General features: G+C 41.2%; 3 protein-coding genes across 3 annotated transcripts; 1 reads left to right on the top strand and 2 right to left on the bottom strand.

Annotated features, from left to right (window-relative positions):
- Positions 1–1,981: 1,981 nt before the first annotated feature.
- On the bottom strand, positions 1,982–3,370 carry LOC134289724 (uncharacterized). The gene is made up of 2 exons (XM_062856109.1): positions 3,094–3,370; positions 1,982–2,902 (listed from the first exon to the last, which is right to left on the bottom strand). Exons 1-2 carry the CDS (start codon positions 3,218–3,220, stop codon positions 2,058–2,060), a joined length of 972 nt encoding a protein of 323 aa, XP_062712093.1. The 5' UTR covers positions 3,221–3,370; the 3' UTR covers positions 1,982–2,057.
- A 101-nt stretch (positions 3,371–3,471) lies between these two features.
- Positions 3,472–5,175, bottom strand: LOC134289725 (uncharacterized). Its single transcript, XM_062856110.1, has 2 exons — positions 4,468–5,175; positions 3,472–4,397 (listed from the first exon to the last, which is right to left on the bottom strand). Exons 1-2 carry the CDS (start codon positions 4,526–4,528, stop codon positions 3,523–3,525), a joined length of 936 nt encoding a protein of 311 aa, XP_062712094.1. The 5' UTR covers positions 4,529–5,175; the 3' UTR covers positions 3,472–3,522.
- A 6,000-nt stretch (positions 5,176–11,175) lies between these two features.
- LOC134291226 (uncharacterized) lies at positions 11,176–17,253 on the top strand. Its single transcript, XM_062858724.1, has 2 exons — positions 11,176–17,012; positions 17,075–17,253. The coding sequence occupies exon 1, from the start codon at positions 12,301–12,303 to the stop codon at positions 13,009–13,011; it is 711 nt and encodes a 236-aa protein (XP_062714708.1). The 5' UTR covers positions 11,176–12,300; the 3' UTR covers positions 13,012–17,012; positions 17,075–17,253.
- The last annotated feature ends 5,082 nt before the right edge of the window (positions 17,254–22,335 follow it).

The raw sequence follows: 22,335 nt of genomic DNA, 5'->3' as shown, positions 1-22,335 counted from the left end.
TAACGTGCCTCTGGAGCCGGCCTTCTGATACCTGATAGGCGCCAAATTATGGGGAGGGGAGTATGGTTTAGCCCCCCCCCCCCTCCATATTCGACGATTTTCAAATTTTCCCATACAAAAAAAAAACAGAAAATAGGCTTTGACCCCCCCCCCCCTTAAATTTGACCATGTTGGCGCCCCTGATGAGATCCTCATCCTCCTTTTGCTGGCTTAAACCACAATCGAATTAAGTTTTAGCGTGGTATGATCTTTCACAAATTTCTTCCTATAAGTACCAAGGTCTTTTTTCTTCATTTTGAGCCAAATCATGCACGACAAACCGAAGTACTGAACGAAGGACTGGAGGGCGTTCAATTTCTGTTATATTCGGGTTTAAACCCCATACAAACTTCAACTCATTTGTGCCAGCTCAGTTTTTAATCGATTGAGCCAAATCTTTTACACGTTGTTCTAATCACCCAAAAGCATAATTTTAGAGAGTGCCCCGTGAGTTTTTACTACGGAACGTTCATAAATTGCGTCACGCTTTTAAGGGGGGAGGGGGGGGTCAGTTTGTTCAGCAACGTGTGACAACCCATAGAAAAATTTCAGACGTCTCATACAAAAAGTGAGACGTAGGGAGGAGGGTTGAAGATGGGAAATTTTTGCTTGACGTTATTTATGGACGCTCTCCTACTTTTTTCTCGCCATATAAATGTGGGCCGGTACAATGTAGCAGCTAAAAGTAAACGAGGGTACAGATCCTCATTCTCCTTCTGTTGACTGGAAGCGCGATTCAATTAAGTTTTAGCGTGTTATGATCTTCTAGAAATTTGATCCTCTAAGAGTATTAACTGCTATTTTGTTCATTTTGAGCCAAATCGAGCACGACAAACCGACGTACTGAACAATAGATTGGAATTTCCCAAATTTTTGGGCTGAAAACCTACTCATTACACCCGATTCTCTTTTTTTTGTGCAAGGGTCGTTTTTTGGTCATAATTTTGGCCATAACATAACAACTTTGTCGGGGCCCGTGGCATAGTGGTCCACACGTTCGCTTCATAAGCGGATGGTCATGGGTTCGATCCCAGCCCCGGCACTTGCAATTTTTCGTCAGTTGCTCTTCCTCCCGAGAGCAGCTGACACCTGACCCTCTTTGGAGCATATGCTCTAACGGACCCGGAAACTTGGATATCGGCGAACCGCAACTCATAATGGACGACCCCCAATTGGACTGGAAAAGGAACAAGAGCCACACATCAGCATCATCGTGCTCATCATTCTACTGTGGACAGGGTAGAAAAGTGAAAGCAGCACAAGGCACCAGTTCGATATAGTTGATTTAGAATAGTATACATTTAGGCGCTGTACAATATGTAAGTGCAGCGTCCAATTGGAATCGCTCACGTAGTGCCCTAGTGGACAAAGGAGCTGTAAATTAGGTTTAGTGATAAAGAATAAAAAAAAAAACATAACAATTTTCAACCGATTCACATGAAAATTTGTACACATGGAGACAAGATTAGTACTATCCGTGTACGAAAAATCAAGTCAATAGGTTCAAAATTGACAGAGTTATGGCAGAAAAACGACCCGTGCAAAAAAAAAAATAATCGGGTGTAGTGCCAGCTCCGTTTTAAACCGATTGAGCTGAACCTTTCAAGATTGTTCTACTCACCCAAAGGCAGACTTCTAGAAGTTGCCCGTGGAATTTTCCGACATTTTTGTATTCGGGTCAGTCTAGTTAACGTTAACTTCCTCACTAATCACGGGAAACTTCATCAACTCTATCTAAAATTTTTGATTGTTAACCATCGAGCAGTCGCGTACCACAAGCGTGTATTTTTTTTCATGGTTCGCGTACTCAGTACACGGCGCGACCGCTTCCGGGTTAATGGACGTAGGTATCAACAATGATCTATTTGATTTGTTTCGTTTTGATTTTCTTGAAACATACTGCATAATGATACAATTCGAAAACCAAGTAATAAGTAACAAGTATGGTAACTACAACGACATATTTATTCGCATAAACGTTTTTCTATCACTATTCAAGACTATAGAGTTGCGTCTTTTTAATATTGCTGTTTGTGCACCTGTGTGTGCACATTGCCGTGACCGTCATTGACGCTGGATACACTGATCCCTGCACCGTGCTGTCCTTGTGTGCTGAAGCTCTGTCCTCCATCTGCACCACCAAAGCGATTAGCCGAAGCGAAGTTTCCTCCATTTCCACCAAATGCACTTGCGCCAACGCCAGAATATCCTCCGCCACTACCTCCGAATCGATTTGCAGTCGCGTAACCTCCATTGCCAGAAGACGATGACGCCCCAAATGAGCTAACTCCTACTCCCGAACCGCCACTGCTGCCACCGAAACGATTGGCCGTAGCATATCCTCCATTGCCTGGGCTACCGCTGAAACTACTGAAGCTGGCACCCGCTTGATGTCCGCCACCATTTCCTCCTCCGAACCTATTCTCCGTGCCAAAGCTGTTACCACCCTGGCCGTAATGCGTGGTGCTGGCTCCGCCTGGTCCAAAGTGAGTGACCGATGTTCCTGACTGTCCGTTGGGGAACGAACCGGTGCTCACGCTGACACCTTGTACATTTCCTCCGCCACCACCGGAACCACCGAAACGGTTGCCAAGTCCTCCATCAACTCCACCGGAAAACGAGCTTGCTCCAGCACTGGCACCGCTTTGGGCAAAGCCAGCACCACCACCGGCGCTGCCAAATTGGCCGCAGATGTCCATGAACGGAAGCGGGGGCAGACCGATTTGGGGGAATGTCTGAGCAAAGAACTGATTCTGGGCAAGCTGAGTGTGGAGTTGCTGCTGTTGGAAGTTACGGCATGCCTGCTGCCAGGCATTTACCTGGTTCTGAGGATAATTGTTCGGCTGGAATCCGTTAGGGTTAGCTGGAATATATTTTAATAAAGTGGGTTATCATTCATATATAGGTCGAGACCTTCTAATCTCGAACGGTAAAAAACGAAAACAAAAATGTTAACCATTTGAACTTGTTTGTCAGCATTACGAAGTGATAATGCCATCTACCTCAAAGTAGTATCAAATTTAACGGTAATTGGACAAAAAATAGATTACTTACCGGTTGCCAAACCGACCACGGCTATTAATCCGATTAGTTTTGAGACACCCATCATCTCGATCCGACGCTTGCAATACTTACTGCACGAGTAAGAGGCAAGGTATTGAGCGCCTCTTAGCCAGGCCATTCCTTTATAAACATTTTCTTCAATCCCTATACGATTGTAATGACTCTAGCCATAAAAACCCGTCCATTTTTTGATCGACCGGCTCTCGCAGTCAAGCGCGAGCCTCGTGTAAACATATGAATATACAAACCTCGAGAGGAAAGTGGATTACGAAGGGGGATGCTGTGTGTGACGATGGGATCAGCAAAAAAGTAAACTCCAGATCGCAATCAAATATAGGGAGAGCTTATAAAACGTAGAATTGAAAGTCATTCTTGCCATTATCAACAGGAATCTTTTGTATTTGTTTTGTCATTCATTTCTCAGCTTTGCCAAACCCAAGCCTCGCTTTCGGCCTTCTTTTTCGTTCCATCAGCTGATTCATCAGTACTGACTCGTACGCCAAACCCATCACCCTGTTTATGAATTTCAGTGTGTCTTCCTCCGGGTCCGAAGGATGATTGACCTTGGTTGAAGGACTGTGACCCAGCTTGCGAGCCACTTCCGGCACCTCCATGATGTCCTGCGTCCCCACCGACCGACTGTGATCCTGCTTGGGCACCACTTCCAGAAGATCCGTGACCTCCGTGATCCTGACCGTGCGATGCAGACTGCGCTCCTGCTTGGGAACCACTTCCAACCCCTCCGTGTCCTCCATGGTGGCCATGGTCTTGCCCGATAGAGGTTGATTGAGCTCCAGCTTGGGAACCGGTATCTACGACGCCATGTGCCCCATGATCGTGTCCGCTGCTGGCGGATTGCGATCCAGCAGACGATGCCGAGCCACTCTGGCCACCATGACCTGATCCACCAGCTGAGAAGGATTGGGAACCAGATTGTGATCCTGATCCACCATGACCTCCTGAACTAGATGAAAACGACTGTGAGCCAGACTGCGATCCCGATTGAACCCCATGACCTCCTTGGCTGAATGAACTAGATGAAGCTCCACTCGAGGATCCAGCGAACCCTGGAAACTGTCCGAATTGTGGGAACTGTGGGAATTGTCCAAACCCGAGTTGATTAGCACCAAACATGGGTTGCTGGAATTGTGCTCCAAACTGGGGAAACTGTCCAATGGATTGGGAGGATGCGGAACTTCCGCTTTGAGAGGCCGATCCACCGGCGCCGCTGGCTGATTGCGAAGCTGCTGACGATGCACTACCACTTACATCCCTCACATTTCTCCGTAATGGAACTGTGGAACAAACAAATCCGTATAAATGTTAATTACTTATCTCAAACAATCATTTTTTTTTTCAACCTACCGACACTGCCACAGGCGCAAGCCAACGTGACTGCTAGAACAGCTCCTACGAAAAACCGCATTCTGAGAACTTCCTATCCGTTACACTTCTTATTGGCTACTAACTTAAACTTCCTGGAGAATACCCAGCCCAAACAACAGAAATACCCGACGGTGCTAACCTAGTAGAGAGAGGAAACCGTATCACTCAACTTGCTGACTCCGGCAGACTGCAATTGATATTTATACGACTGAAAGCGTAACCTGCTCTCATCGGTGGGTAAGTGCTAGTAGCACGTACATAGAGCACCCCGAGAGAGCAAGCCGCAAGCAGCTCCAGTTCCAATCAAAACATACCGCGCGAACCAGTGATAAGGAAGATCCCAATACGCGGGGAAATCCAACCACGCTTCCACCAACCAACAAACCAACCGCCCTCGTCCGATCGAGCAATCGATCGTTCGTTGATCATTCATGTGTTGTTAACACATCCAACGCTCGGCCCTGTCTGTTAGTATACTTTGAGTCGCGCACGGTAGTGATTCCTGGAATGTGAATTGGAAAACCCGTAATTCTTCTGTCAGGGCCTTCTTTCCTGCTCGATCGGATATCACATAGCATCGTAATTTACGACTTATTGTGGCTGTCTGTTTCTCTCAGGAAACAGGTTTTAAAGTTGCGAGCGGGGGTGGTGTTAATTTGATGCACAACTAAGTGGACCCCACAAAAGTGTGGATTCAAAATACGCCGTTTTAGGCAGTACATTGAAATAAGTTTCAATCAAGATTACATGTACTTCTGGACGCAATTAAGTGGTCTTAATATCTCGCGCTTAGTACCACACGGGTGTATCGGCGATGATCGATTTTCTTTTTAATTATTAACTTAGTCGGCAAATTATTTTCTTTTTTTTTGTTCAAGATGCTAGCCGTAGTCGTTCATTTCCAAAACGCTCTGAGAAATCATCAAAAGTATTTTCCGGAATCTGAAGAGAAAATCCATAAAGAGAAATCAATCGTTGCAGATGTGCGCGTTTGGTACTAAACGCGAGAATATTATCATTGCGAGAAGGTACAAACATTCAGCTGGTCTCAAAGGGGTTTCGAGTGGTGTGGTGATACTTGGGAGAGCACTGTAGTCCTGTACCGAGCATGCACCGGTAGAACTGGTTTGCAAGTAAAGATGATCATATGCGTTGGCATGTCATTATTGCATATCAACGCGGGGTCAATCAACGGATGGCAATTCAATAAAAATCTTTACTTTTATGGGCGTGAACATTTAATTGAAAGCTGATATCTGAGTGTTACAAATGCCAAAGAACATAAAACCCATTGAACCCGTCTTCTGGAATTATATTTTAAACCATGCAATGAACAATACTTGTTATCTCTTATGTAAGCCCCTACACCAATAGACAGCGTTCGTTCAAGTTGAAGTTCATGGCAAGCAAACCTGTTTGTTTGTGGATAATCTGATTCAGTGGATCAATCTTCTTTTCTTTTGCAAAGATGAATTCGAAGTCACCGCAGTCATTGCTGGATAAAGATGTTCCGCGGCTAGTATCTATTTATACACACCGCTGATACAGTACTGGACGAAATATAATGTGAAGTAAGTAGTAATGTAAAAAATGTAAAGTGCGCTTTGGTTGTTTTTCATACAAAATGATCATGTTTAGGGGGTCGAATCTCAGCATCTAATACACCGATTGATCTCAAATTCTGTCTGGACATTTGTAATAACTTGAAATTTGATCTGTGAATAAAGAAAATATTTCTGAGCAAAATTTAATATATCGCAAAATTCCCATATCAAGAAAAATTGAGAAATTTTGATTTTGGAATAATTCCGAAATTTCAATTTTTAGGTAAATGACACATTCTACCGTGACATTACAACGTTTTGACGCCTTTTTGTAAACCCCAGTATTAAACCCCCAATACAGTAAACCCCCAAATATTATTGCATATTCGGAATCCTTGTAAAATTTCCAATAAGTATGATCTGTTGAACAGTTAGTTTTCATCGGAAAAGTATGTTAAAAATGAAAATGAGTAGCGTGACGTTACAACGTTGTAACGTCACGCTACTAATTCCCATTTTCGACCAACTTTTCCAATGATAACTAAATGTTCAACAGATGAAATTTATTGGAAATTTCACAAGGAATCCGAATATGCAAAAATATTTGAGGGTTTACGGTCAAATTTACGTGTTATAGTGAAAAATCTGACCAAAAAGGCGTCAAAGCGTTGTAACGTCTCGGTAGAATGTGTCAAACACATTATTTTGCAACTTTGATTAGTCTAACGAAACACACAACTTTTCTGAGCAAAGCATTTACTTCAAGTAATCCGTTTACACAATAATTTTAAAAAATCTCAATTTAGCTATTTTAATTAAAATGGGACTTTCACGGCATTTTAAAAAGTTTTGCTCAGAAATGTTTTCTTCTTTCACAGATCAAATTTCAAGTTATTACGAATATCCAGACAAAATTTGGGATCAATCGGTGCATTAGAAGCTGAGATTCGACCCCCTGAACATGAGCATTTTGTATGAAAAACAGCCATTGCGCACTTCATTCCGCCCAGTACTGTATGTTCCACCCAAAATTTCTGTGAATATCAAATCCACAATAGAGATAGCATAGTAAGTGAGTACAGAAAATGAACACATACATAAACCACGATTTCAAAATTTAGTTTCATTCAAGTTGCAAAACGGAGTAAATTCAGAATTTTTTGCATGAATGTTCGAGACAATATTTAAATTTTACAAGGTTTTTGAGCATTTTTGAAACACTCATTAGGGTAGATAATCAAAATTTGAACCAAATTGCGGCTTTCTGAAGCAGTGCAAATTTTAAGTGATTTTTTCTCCCACATGGAAATAATTTACTACGGCAAAATCGTATGTATGGTCTTGTACCATTTTGGGCGCTATAACTAAGTCAATTTCAAACCGATTGATTTGAAATTTTGTATAGAGTTAGGCACGTACAGTATCTAGCTGTGTACAAAAATTCAAATCAATCGGTTTGAAATTGACTTAATTAGGGTCTGGGACCATTTGGGCAGGAGCACCTATTTTGGGCACTTGCTGCTGTAGCTCCAGTTTTCAGCCAATTAACTTGAGTTTTGGAATACGATAAGATACGCACAGTATCTAGCCCTGTACAAAATTTCATATCAATTGGTTTGAAATTGACTGAGTTATAGCAGCAAGTGCCCAAAATAGGTGCTCCTGCCCAAATGGTCCCAGACCCTATAGCGGCAAGTGCCCAAAATAGGTACACCTGCCCGAATGGTACAATACCCTACATGAAAGCCACGGGTATAAGCTTTCTGTTAAATGGTAAAAAGTTTGTATTTGCACCGAATTTCATTGAAATATTCGATTTTTCATCAACAATGATTTTAATCTTAATTTGAGCCATCGTAATCATAATTTGAACCAATTTTAATCTTAATTTGAACTACTGGCGGCAGCAGCTCGAGCAACTCACAAAACAGCCAATTCCATGCTAAACAATTAAAAATCACATGAATCTGCTAATTCTCATACCTATTTTTCATTAGGCAGTGGAATCTCAACTCAGAATGTCCGAAATTCTTTAGGAATTTGGAATTTTTCATCCCCAAGAGTAAACAAAGCAACCACTAGCGCAATCTACAGGCCAACACTGGAAGCTCACCACCCGTTTACTAGTTCAAATTTAGATTACAAATGGTTCAACTTAAGATAAGAGGCTGTCCATTATTTACGTAAGGAAAATTTTACAATTTTTCGACACCATTGTAAGATTTTTTGTATGGGAACCCAAAAATTTTTGTATGGCGCGTTAGATTTCTCAAACCCCCCTCCCCCTATAAACCCTTACGTAATTAATGGACAGCCCCTAACATTCTCCAAGTAAGAATCACTTAAATTTGATAATGTTATGACAAATACGTAATGCGGAATATTATTCGGTTGATCAATTCTACGATAAACAAGCTTTCATTTGACGTATTCACTTATTGCGTGTGATGCAATGCATGAGCTGTATGGGTGCACCGAAAATGTGCTTTTTGTGGTGGGAAATAGGTAAAATCACAGTGATTTTTGAATTGCTTATTTTCGATGGCAAAAACGCTTTTTTCAATGCTTTTAAAGATTATGTTATCAGATTATATTACGGAAAGCTGTTTAACATCTTTTTCGGGACAATATTTGCCCAAAAAGTACGTCATTTCAATGAATTTCAAAATAGTTCAAATTAAGATTACATTTTGACTAGTTCAAATTTTGATTTCTTACCCTACCAGTACAAAATTAATTCAAATGTAAACTGGAATTTCAATGTTTAGTACATTTTTTGTATGAATCACTTATCTTAATGTCTTGCACGAGACAAGAGTCATCTACTTTAGCACGTGCTAAATGATATGATGTTGTTGATGATGATGAATAACGCTGATCCCTGATAATATGCAAGCACAAAACTACCACGTAATAGCGTTTATTGCAGTAGTTGTATTGATTGTCCGTTAGAATATCTATCTATTGCCTGGATGGGAACAATTTATCACGCGCGAAAAGATTCTGATTCTGTTGATTCATTAAAAGTAATATTGAAATGTTGATTTCGGGTAATGGCTTTCAGTCTGTTTCAATTCAAAACGGATTCTTATGTTTTCATCTGACGTTTCGGAGACATTTATTGTGCCTTCTTCTTAGGAATCTAGTGTACAACAAATTATGTGTTATGTACAGTATGACCCATAAAAACATGCGACAGTTTTCAAAGTCATCGTTCCCCTACTTCAAACTGATTAACCTTGCATGTATCTATTGGATAGTATAGTATAGCCACTAATCTGATAATGGCAAAGCAACATAGACTGATTTCATGCACATACCTTTGGAAATATAACGTTGAACATATGGATGTCGAAATCGTCCACGCGCCAGAGGCCGTTTCTTAAGGGTATAGTTTTCTTTCAATTGCTTTCAATCACATTCAATCAAATTTTATTTTCAAAATAGTACTTTTATGGCTGGATAAGATCTTCAGGAGTTCGTTGGTTCATCGGACAAGAACGAAAAAAATATTAACTTATAAATTAGGAGACTTTTTCTGAAAATTGAATTGTTTGACAAATGATAATTTTTAGAAAATATTATGTTTTAAGCATGAAATTGTTTTTAAATACTTAGTATTTGTACCTTATGATAGGTAGGTATTTGTACCTTATGATAGGTAGGTTTATATGCCTTCATCGACAAAAAAAATGTTTTGAAAAATGTTCAAACAGTGTTAAGTTTTTTATTAATTTATCTCAAATACGGTTTTTAATATGTAACACCTTTTTTAGTTTTTGTTTCCTAAACATTTGAAATTATTTTTAAAATATTTTTCAAACATGGGCGTATTAAAGAGTACATACCCAGCTAACACAAAGTCTTATATGATGATGTATAGGATGCTAAAGTGGAGGCCATATGCGTACATGCTTCCATTTACCCGCGTGTAAAGTGTACGTATATCGCCTCCACTTTTGCATCCTATGCAACATCATATACGATCATGTGTTTGCTGGGTATTTCTTCATGGTTTCCATGTGTTTAAAAGTTTTTATCTTAGTTCATTTTGCTCTGAAAATTAGAGGAAAACTTGATTTTATTTAGAAATTGTTAACAATTATAATGCATCCCATATACGTAACCAATGAATATTTTGACAAAAATTTTAGAGATCCTGTATGACAATGACCTCCTTATTGTATCCTTATCCAAAAAAGTTTAATTCATTAGGATTATTTCATTAAAAATCATCAAATACCGCAAAAAAAAATAAATGTCGCATTTTTTTATGGGTCATACTGTATTATGTTCTGTGTGTGTTATGTTACTGTGTACTTACTAACAAAGTCCCGTTTTATCGTTAATGGCCTGCAGCATAAGCACCTTTGTCAACTTTTGTTCCGACAACTACAGTTGCAGAAGAAGAGAACTGGCATAAACAGGAGCACTCGTTTCGCAGGAGGTATTTTTGATCAGCCCACGGCTTGAACGAAGTGGGTATCGGTATCGACACTTGAACAGTTACTAAAAATGTTATCATAAATCGAACTTTAGTAATTCTCCTCAATGTAAACGTGTGATATAGGAAACCGTTCGTTTATTCGGTGTCAATTGCTACACCGGTGCAGTGCACTGTCGGGAATAGACGAATTCGACATTAGTTTTATGCTGTTTCTTGTTGTGAATGCATGGGTTTGGATCATTGGTTTGTCCTTTGTCGTGTAGAGTTCATTCCTGTGTGGAATGGCCTCAAGCTTCTGCTCCCTAATGGGGTGGAGACGCGCGACAGGATTTCTTTTATTAGACATGTTTTCGTATAGAATAGTGGTTGGTTGTGCGCGAAAGTTAGTATTTATTGATCCATTGTGAGATCGCATTATCAACCATCGGTGACTCCTAAAATGACAATGTACCCTACCCTACTAACGATGATTCGTTCCCAAGAAAATCGTGGAGACTCTGGGATTTCCGGTATCTATAACAACGGTTGTCTTAACATTCCCTTCCTTTCTCGTTGATCGTAAGGACGTGGCCAGTGCCGTTTTTGACATTACTAAAATTGCTATGCACATTGAGAATAGTAGGCTAGTACCAAGCCCTATTCATTGGTTTCTTGTGCAATTTCGATTGCTCTGGTTAAACACGGACTTGCAACTGCGAATTGTGCGGTCATCTATGCTCATGCTCATGCTCAATGTAAACGTGTGATATAGAAAGGTACACTCCCGATCAAAAGTTTGGGGTCCCCCTCAAAAACATGTCATTTGTTTAGGCCCATATCTCCGCCCCGGGGGTGGAAGCTCAGGTAAAATCAGTGTGTAAAAAATTCGAAGGTTGAAAGTGAAGATTGACATTCTCATTTTTTCATTCGTGTTTGGCCACATTCATTGTCAGCTGAATGCCTCTCGTTTTTCATTCAATTCTCTGTCACGAATATTTTTTCGGACGTCGTAAAATGTCCTATTTCTGTTAACAGACGCACAATCCGACTTAATGGACAAATAGATTAGTTAATTAGTATTGCAATTAACTACTATACACAAGTTTTGAGGTGATTGGAAGAATAATCGGGAGCTACGGTCTAGTTGTATTTCTCAGTGAAAATTGTCAGTGACAGAAAAATGAATGAATAAGTGAGAAAATTCATTCACCAAAATGAAGTTTATTTTGATCCCTCAGTTGCAAATCTTCAATATTCACGTTGAATTTCATTCACTGAAAATGAAAATTTTTAACTCTGGGTAAAATATTATCTCGCCCATTAAAAACACCACCCCCGGCGAGGACTGGCGCTTGAGCCTAGCTATTTAGCATTGTAGTTGGAGGAAACGCCAATGCAGAACCCGAAGCTTCCGGGAAGGTAAGCCCAGCTCCCTGGGTTAGTGGGTTGGTGTCAGGCCTTGCGAGCCAGCCGTAAAAAGACTAGCACCGGAAAATCAACAAGAGGAGAATGCGAACCGATACCAATGGCGACGACCACAGCGACGAAAAGGGACTTGCGATTGGAAGCTCGGTGCAGGTTGAGGATCAAGGGCAGATTCTTCAACATTAGCATAATAAACGTGCACAGCCCTCACTCCGGAAGCACTGATGATGATAAAGACGCATTTAACGCGCAGCTCGAACGCGAGTACGACCGCTGCTCAAACCACGACGTCAAGATCATCATAGGGGATCTAAACGCTCAGGTAGGCCAGGAGGAGGAATTCAGACCGACGATTGGAAAGTTCAGCTGACGAACAAAAATGGCCTACGCCTCATCGATTTCGCCGCCTCCAAGAACATGGCCATTCGTAGCACCTTCTTCCAGCACAGCCTCCCGTATCGTTACACCTGGAGATCACCACAGCAAACGGAATCGCAAATCGACCACGTTCTGATTGATGGACGGCACTTCTCCGACATTATCGACGTCAGGACCTATCGTGGCGCTAATATCGACTCTGATCACTACCTGATGATGGTTAAACTGCGCCCAAAACTCTCCGTTATTAACAACGTACATTACCGGCGGCCGCCCCGATACGATCTAGAGCGACTGAAGCAACCGGATGTCGCCACCACATACGCGCAGAATCTCGAGGCAGCGTTGCCGGACGAGGGTGTGCTCGATGTGGCTCCTCTAGAGGACTGCTGGAATACAGTCAAAGCAGCCATCAACAACGCAGCCGAGAGCACTATCGGGTACGCAGAATGGAGTCGACGAAACGATTGGTTCGACGAGGAGTGCAGAGCGGTTCTGGAGAAGAAGGATGCAGCGCGAGCGGTAATGTTGCAGCATGGAACCCGACAGAAGGTGGAGCGATACAGACAGAAGCGGAAGCAGCAGACCCGTCTCTTCCGGGAGAAAAAGCGCCGCCTGGAAGAAGCGGAGTGCGAGAAAATGGAAATCCTGTGCCGTTCACAGGAAACACGCAAGTTCTACCAGAAGCTCAACGCAAAGGCTACGTGCCGCAAGCCGAAATCTGCAGGGATAAGGAAGGGAGCCTCCTGACGGACAAACGTAAGGTGATCGAAAGGTGGAAGCAGCACTTCGACGAGCACCTGAATGGCGAAGAGAATGTAGGCACGAAGGACCAAGGCAGCGGAGGAAATGACTATGTTGGTGCAGCAGAGGACGAGAACGAACCAACTCCCACGCTGAGGGAAGCTAAGGATGCCATCCACCAGCTCAAAAACAACTAAGCGGCTGGTAAAGACGGTATCGCAGCAGAACTCATCAAGAAGGGCCCGGAAAAGTTGGTCACTTGTCTGCACCAGTTAGTAGTCAAGATCTGGGAAACCGAACAGCTACCGGAGGAGTGGAAGGAAGGGATAATCTGTCCCATCCACAAGAAAGGCAACAAGTTAATGTGTGAGAACTTTCGAGCGATCACCATTTTGAATGCCGCCTACAAAGTGCTATCCCAGATCATCTTCCGTCGTCTTTCACCTAAGGTAAATGAGTTCGTGGGAAGTTACCAAGCCGGTTTCATCGACGGCCGGTCGACAACGGACCAGATTTTCACCGTACGGCAAATCCTCCAGAAATGCCGAGAATACCAGGTCCCAACGCATCACCTGTTCATCGACTTCAAAGCGGCATACGATCGTCGACAGTCGACAGTATCGACCGCATAGAGCTATGGAAAATTATGGACGAGAACAGCTTTCCCGGGAAGCTGACTAGACTGATAAGAGCAACGATGGACGGTGTGCAGAACAGCGTAAGGATTTCGGGTGAACTATCTAGTTCATTTGAATCTCGACGGGGACTACGACAAGGTGATGGACTACCTACTATTCAACATCGCCTTGGAAGGTGTTATGCGACGAGCCGGGCTCAACAGCCGGGGTACGATCTTCACGAAATCCAGCCAATTTGTCTGTTTTGCGGATGACATGGATATTATTGCTAGAATATTTGGAACGGTGGCAGAACAGTACACCTGCCTGAAACGTGAAGCAGCAAAGGTCGGACTGGTGGTGAATGCGGCTAAGACAAAGTACATGCTGGTAGGTGGGACTGAGCGAGACAGGACAAGCCTTGGCAGCAATGTTACGATAGACGGGGATACTTTCGAGGTGGTAGAAGAATTCGTCTACCTCGGTTCCTTGCTAACGGCTCGTGGAAGTCGTGCCTACTATGGGCTCCAGAAGAAACTGCGGTCAAAAAAGATTCACCCCCGCACCAAATGTACCATGTACAAGACGCTGATAATTCTCTACGGACACGAGACATGGACGATGCTCGAGGAGGACCTTCAAGCACTCGGAGTTTTCGAGCGACGCATGCTAAGGACGATCTTTGGCGGCATGCATGAGAACGGTGTGTGGCGGAGAAGGATGAACCACGAGCTCGCTGCACTCTACGATGAACCCAACATCCTGAAAGTGCCTAAAGCTGGACGGATACGGTGGGCAGGGCATGTTGCAAGAATGCCAGACAACAGCCCTGCAAAGTTGATGTTTGCTAACCATCCGGTTGGTACAAGAAGGCGTGGAGCGCAGAGAGCACGATGGGCGGACCAGGTGGAACGTGATCTGGCGAGTGTTGGGCGTGACCGACGTTGGAGAGCTGCAGCTGCAAATCGAGTATTATGGCGGCAAATTGTTGATTCAGTATTATCACGAATTTGATGTTAACTAAATCAATGAAATGTCAGTTATCCGCAGAATTAGAGGTACAAAACTGATTGAACTCATTCGAAGAGGGTATTCTGCTTAGAGGGTTCGGAAAGTCGGTACAAGGATTCCACTATTAATTTCTGGAGAAATTTTAACTGCCTTCCTGAAGAAATCCCAACAGAGATTCCCAAAAACATCTCAAGAGGATATATAGTAAGTATTCTAGTGGAATTTACCAAGAAATTTAAGAGGAATGCTGAAAGAATCCATCAAATGAATTTCTGGAGGAATGCGTAGAGAAATTACAGCAGGAATTGCTATAGAAATCAAATCAAAAATACTTGGAAGAATACAGACAAAAGTTTCAAGAGGTAATCCTAAAAGAATTCTTGGATGAATTCCAATAAGAAACTATACATATGTACGAGCATACTGTAAAAAGTATATACACATCCGTAGAATATTCGCTGAACGGCGAAAGCTTGAGTTCGTTTTCGTTAACTTACCGGCACGGGCTACCGCACGGACGGGAGGTGATCTAAAGTTGGATGCAGTATTTTGATGAGCACCTAAACGGCGTGAAAAATGCAAGCACGGAAATGGAGTAAACGTCTACGTCAGTGCAGCAGAGGTCGGAAATGAGTGAACTCCCACGTTAAGGGAAGTTAAGGGTGCTATTCACCAGCTCAAAACCAATAAAAACAATTGGTAAAGATAGTATCGAAAATGAACTCATCAAGTCAGGATCAGGGTAACCGTCAGCTACTTGAGGAGTGAAAAGGAAGGGTAATCTGCCGCATTCACAAGAAAGGCGGCCATTTCGAATATGAGATCATCAGAGCGATCCCTATTTTGAATGCGTATTATCCTAGTTCTTTTATCCCACATAGCCAAAATGATAAACGCACGGGTGTTCAGCGAGACCATGTAAGAGTGACGGGTTTGATTCCCGCTTGGTCTAGGACCTTTACGCAAAGAAAATTTCCTTAACTCCCTTTTGCACAGAGTATCCACGTGCTTGCCACACGATATACACATGCGAAGTGATTATTAGCAAGGTCATTGTTAGGAAATTCTCAGTTAATAACACGTGAAAGTGTTCATATCTAGAACACACTGAATTAAGAATGGCTTTATTATAATGCGGGCATTACGACAAGAAGAAGATATAAATATTAGAGTGGGTCATCGTTTATAGGAAAAATGAAAAATTTAATGGTATCCCATCAGATCAAAGTTTTTTTGATCCCATTTCAGGACCCAAATAAGTGTGCAAAATTTGGGAACGATCGGTTATGCCTACATGGGAAAACACACTTTTTTTGCATTTCTCTCATAACAAGCTCGAATTTTTCTAAAACCGTGTAACCGATAAAATGAAAACATAGCCTATGGTGTCCTGAGAAATTTTGTCGAAGACCGCGAAGTGATCTGATGCTTATGAAAAAAGTTATAGCGTTGGCATTGCTTGGCGAAACAGCATGATTTTATTGCTATTGTTAATCCTTTACATGTTAAAACATAAGCACATGCATGCGGTTCGTTGGTTATAACTATTTTCACAAGCATCGCATCGCTTTGCGGTCTTCAACAAAGTTTTTCAGAACATCCTAGTTTATCATTTTACAGTATTGGCTTAAAACTTTCAGACAAACTTTTTCAACTTATGGCTAAAATGCCAAAAAGTATTTTTACCCATACAAAATCCCATACAAATTTTAATTGCAATGCGCAAAGTGTAGACGCAACCGATCGTGCTCAAATTTTGCACAGATACTCAGAACCCGAAACGGAACTAAAAAAGCTTTGATTTGCGAAAACGGTTCCGATGACCCACGCTAATAAATATATTGAACTGAATAAATTAAATATACTCAAAAAATTTAAAAAAATGACGAAATTTTTAATTTCTATAGAAATAATTTTTAAGCACACAATAAATAAATCGAAAAAAGTTTTCTTAGTTTTAGTATGCCACATTTTATATCCTACCCTCCTCAATCTTATTTTGTTAAGCTGAATCAGCGAGCGTTTTAGGGTGAATCGGAAAGGGTGGATCAGTATGACCTTTATGCAGTCGCTAGATTGTTCTTTCCACTTCTTATGCAAATGGACCCAAAGAATATCCGAAGCTTCTTCGTTTTCTTGGCCAGCAGGCGAAAGAAACCAAAACCTAATGGACTCAAACTGGTTGTCGCCAACGAAAACCAGCCAAATCGAGCGAACTTCGAAATTACTCGCTTAGTTTTGCTAAGAATATCTTACGAAGCGGTTCACTTTGCTGTTCAACGAATTGCACCATGTTGAAAATTGTATATTCAATTCTGGCCTGTTTAGTGGTACTAGCCGCAGCAGTTCACGGCGCTAGTCAACAGAGTTTCGATAGGGGTATACGCCTCAATTGTTTGTGTGAATTCATATGGTGGGTAAATTATGTGTTTTATTTTTAGTGCCTACGACGTATACATTTGCCAAGCCCGAGGTATATTTTGTAACGTATGGCGGTAACAGCAAGCAGGGCGCGTTATCTCAGGCAAGAGATATTCCAGCATTCCCAAAACCGATTGTGTTCTGAACACGAGGATGAGTATATAAAACACCATTATTATAAATATTAATAAAGATATTGAAACAAAAAATGTTTACTTCTTTGATTGAATCATCTTAAGTGTAGGTATGCCATTAATAATTCTTCATTACAAAATCCAATGAACACTTTGTTCCATGTTCATTCCATAAATTGCGCGTGTCAAGAGTTAAAATCTTTGGAAAATTTAAGGGAACCATTTGATTTGCTGCATTAGACCATTGTACCCTACCGCAATTAACAGAACCAAGACGTAATGTCAGAACAAGCTGAGGATGACGAGTTCGCTTCCTGGTTGGTCCAGAAATGTTCTTGAGCGAGCATACAGTATCTTTGTGCCTAACATATGATATATGAATGCAGAATGGTCATTATTGGTAGAGGATGCTCTGGTAATAACTGTTAAAGCGCTCATAGATCGCTTGAGCTGAGAAGTAGGCGTTGTCCCACTTGTGACTTAATTTTCTATGGATTAATGCACGAATTTATACTGGCCTGCTTACTATCACACGAAATTTGACGTTTGAGTGGTGTCGACACCTCTCAAACGTCAAATTTTCTGTGAGAGTCAGCAGGCCAGCATAAATTCGTGCAGTGGACCATCATTTGCAGTTTTACATTAATGACATTAAGGGCATGAGTAGTAACTATAATTAAACAATATTGTGCAAAATACTAGATACGATAAAGGAAACTCAGGCTGCAAAGCTCATGCATTAACGCGCAGGTATTCAGCAAGACCATGTTCAGGGTGTCTGGTTGCGATTCTCGGTATAGTCCAAGACCCTTCTATAATGTATATTTGCTTGGCTTCAATTGGAAGGAAGATAAAACGGGGTAAGTTGAAATGCGTGAGGTAAGATGGAACGCTCAGTTTTGAAAAAGATTTCAATACAGTTTGAAAATTATTCTTTACCAAAATATTGTTTGGTTAAAAATTATGTGTTGTGGACATTCAAATTGTTAAGTGCCCCGCACAATGCATACGTTTGCGTGTGCGTGACAGTTGTTTGACAGATTTTCCATGGGAAAACTGTCAAAAAAAACGCAAACCTCGACGGAATGGACGCTATGTGTTCCAGGCTTAAAGCCATGACTAGATAACCCCACCCACTTCAACTTGCCCGGTGTACCTTAAAGTAGGGGAAAGTGGGGCAATATGCCATTTTTCAAACTTTCATCGTTTTCAATGATATATAGCCTCATTTATTAGGCTTTCAAAGTGGTAACAGCAACTAGACAATATTTGCTCGATGCTTCAGCAAAAATATTCACTAAATTATTGCATTTTCATTGATTTTTAGCGATTTCAAAAACTGGTTCGTAAAACGGAAGTGGTGCAAAAAGGCCATCTGCCATGGGGTAAGATGCCACTTCATGAAAACATTCAAAAATTACGTCCTCCAGTTTTCTGGCATTTTCGACTCACTTTCACCTTTTTGTCACGGTTTTTCGTTTACTCAATACATGGAGTGTTACCACCCTCCCCGCAAAACGATGATCGTAATATTTGAATGACCCCTAACATGGAAAGCGTAGACATCAACAACCATGCGTGCCTCAATCTCGTTGGAAACACTTGGCTGGTAATAAAATCACCAGAAAACCTTAATTGCAAGCACGGAAAACCGGAAGTTGCCTATTTTCATTGGGAAATCAAAAGATTTTCCGTGGGTTTGGCGGCCTAGCATCTAGAAGAATGTTCAATGCAAACATATCCTGACACCGTTCACCTATATCAATGATCAAGTCCCATTCAGGAATGATTTTATGAGTTGGGCCATTTTAACTATCTTGGCATTTTGGGCTCTGTTCCCCTATCTTCGTGGGTGGCAATGGGGCACGTTCGGTGTAGTACTAGATTTGTAGTAATGAGCTGAATTTTCGTATGGTGAGAAGGTCAATTCTTCGTTTCTGCAATGAAATGGTGCAAAAAACGTGGGTATTATGATTCCTTGCCTAATTTGATGCTGTTTGAGCAAAACTTTGGATAAGTATGTTGTTTATGTTGCAAGAAATGGAGAAAACAACAACACTGTTGCTCAAATTTTTGCTCAAACAGCATCAAATTAGGCAAGGAATCACCATTTCATTGCAGAAACGGAGAATCGACTTTCTCACCATACGAAAATTCAGCTCATTACTTCAAATCAAGTACTTCGCCGATATGTCCTATTGATCATTGACCGATGCAAAAACGATCAATTGTCAAAGAAAGCTCTCACTCTCAGTAGATAACAATGAGCAAGGAAGTACACTCAGTCTCAAATCAATTGTCACATCAAAATAAAGAAAAACAAGAAGAAGAAGTGTTGATCAGTAGTAATGTTTTCAAAAACCAATGCTTTTTTTTCCTTTTTTTTCAAATGCAAAAGTATTTTCAAATAACAATCAACAACCAAGAGTCTCCATTTGGTTCTTGAGCCGACCAGGAATCGAACCCGTCACCCTCAAAATGACTACTGAATACCCACGCCTTTACAGCTGTGATAGAGGTGATAGATTAGATTAGTAAACATTTAACTAACAGTTGAGGGGGTTAGAAGCAAAGGGGTGTAAGTGACAAAAGCCCACTTTCGAGTAAATGAGGTTTAAAGTTTTTGACCAATTTTTCATCCCATACAAAATGTATGGAGTTTTAAAATCAACCCAATTTTCTCTGATTTATTGTAATTTTTCTAATCATCGTAGAAACAATCTTAAAAAAGTTCCTGAAAGCTTGAAATCTGAAGTTTTTTTTATGATATGCTCAGCTCAAAATCGACAAAATGGTCACTTACACCCCTTTGATTCTGGGCCCCTCAGTTGCAATGTTCAAGAGGTCATCCAAACTATTATAAAGTTTTGAGTATAGGATATACAGCGACTGCAATTATTTTTTAGTTGCAAAGAGTTATGTTACACGATGAACTAGGCTTATTGGAGCTCATGGAATATTACCAGAGACGATGAGAGACTTTCACGATAGTCAGGATTACTATGAAGAGTTACGAAAATTTGGTCACTGTAAGGATTGTATTTCTGCGAAGCTCAAGAGATATTATAAAAACAGGATTTCTTGCAGATGCTGAAACTTCATGAAGCTGATATTGAGTTCAGAACTACAAGGTAATGATTTTAATATGCCAATCAAAAAATTCTGCTAGAGCTAGATGAATTGCATTTAGCCTTGTTTACTGCAATAAACAGAATGATTGAGGGGTTTAAAAGATACTTTATCTTTAATGGAGCCCGTAACGTGAGTAGATCACCTTTTTGTGTTGCGTTATGGTGAAAGATCTATCAAATCAAAACGTAGTGCTTCCAACTATGGAACATCATATTTTAATAATTGAAGGAAACACTTTGGTCCTAGTTACATTTCATACCTTGTTAAAAGTGATGTGTCTCGGTTTGGTAGTGGCCGAGAATAATCTTAGAACACGAAAAACAGGGTTCTAAAGCATGGTCAATATCAGTATCATTTCTATTTTGACTTTTTCGTTTAGGAATCCGATTTTGGCTGACAAAGGAGCGCATTAAAACCGGAACCTTTCAATCCTTCTTTGCGAATAAGTTAAAAATGACTACTGTAACGGAACCGAATGCTCTTACTCCTCAATAGTGAAAAAGCACTACGACATGCACTATACAAAGGACACGGGATATACCACATTAGTCAAACGTTGGTCGCAGTGGTTTATGTCATAAAGCGAGGTATGCACTTCAAACGGAATCGCTCAAGAAATTTTCGTTCAGTGCATTATTTTTCCGTGACCGAAATGGCCAAGAAATTTAACACAGCAAGCCCCATTTGCTTTGACGTTTCGTTCCGGAATAAAGCAACGCTTTCTCATTTCTTGAGCGATTTCTTGCCTGAATTTTCCACGCATCGAGATAGGCCAAAAAATTTCTTGCGATCTACCCAAAAAATTCTCTTGTACTACCCAATAAACAGAGAAAAAAGGGGGTAATAGGATTGGATTAGCTATATGATGTTAGAGCTCAAAGCGAGAATCACTAATGTTATGGCTGTAGATCTCAACGACTAAACTCCAGCACAGTTTGGACGACGCTGAATATCTCAAAATTATGTTTTATATAAATCTTCACGGCCCATATAGCCGAGGCGGTAAACGCACGGGTATTCAGCATGACCATGCTGAGGGTGACGGGTTCGATTCCCGGTCGGTCCAGGATCTTTTTGTAAAGGAAATTTCCTTGACTTCCTTGGGCATAGAGTATCTTCGTGCCTGCCACACGATATACGCATGCAAAATGGTCATTGGCAGAGGAAGCTCTCAGTTAATAACTGTGGAAGTGCTAATAGAACACTAAGCTGAGAAGCAGGCTTTGTCCCAATGAGGACGTTACGCCAAGAAGAGAGAGAGATAAATCTTCACGTAGGTCCAGTGGTTTTACTTGATTATTCAACATTACTCTATATAGTGAGAGATCGCAGCAAGCGGTGGTTACGAACACGCGTTTGACAGAAGTGTTGTGCTCGAGTAGTTTTTTGCTTAGTTCCGGTGATGAAAATTGCCGTCAAAAAAAAACATTCGTGTAGTTTTTGCACTTGTGGGGGACATATTGATTCTATTGATCTAATCCTGTTATTTTCCAGGATGCTTTATTGTACTGACTGCGTATGTACAATGTACATATTCGACTAGAATAGATTAGATTAGCTAATGCAACGTTACTCTGTTTAGTCGACTACTGTTACGAGTGTAGAACTGCAGTTCTGCTCTTCAGAGTAGTTTGGCTGGAACACCCCAAATGAATTTTAAAATGGTTGGTACAATTCCAAGGTGGCCATAGATAAAAATTGTATATGTAGTATTGACAACGTATATAACAACGGGTCTCCAGTTGGCCTAGTGGTTAAGACTATGAATCGCCAATCCGGAGACGGCGGGTTCGATTCCTGTTCCGGTCGGGAAAATTTTCTCGACTCCCTGGACATAGTGTATCATTGTACTTGCCTCACAAGATACAAATTCATGCAATGGCAGGCAAAGAAAGCCCTTCAATCAATAACTGTGGAAGTGCTCAAAGAACACTAAGTTGAAGCAAGGCAGGCCAAGTCCCAGTGGGGACGTCTAGCTATAAAGAAGAAGAAGAAGAAGAAGAAGATAACAACTG

Source organism: Aedes albopictus, chromosome 3, assembly GCF_035046485.1.
Source record: "Aedes albopictus strain Foshan chromosome 3, AalbF5, whole genome shotgun sequence".
Lineage (NCBI taxonomy): Eukaryota > Metazoa > Arthropoda > Insecta > Diptera > Culicidae > Aedes > Aedes albopictus.
Note: the sequence above shows the minus strand (reverse complement) of the source record. Positions and strands in the feature narration are given on the sequence as shown.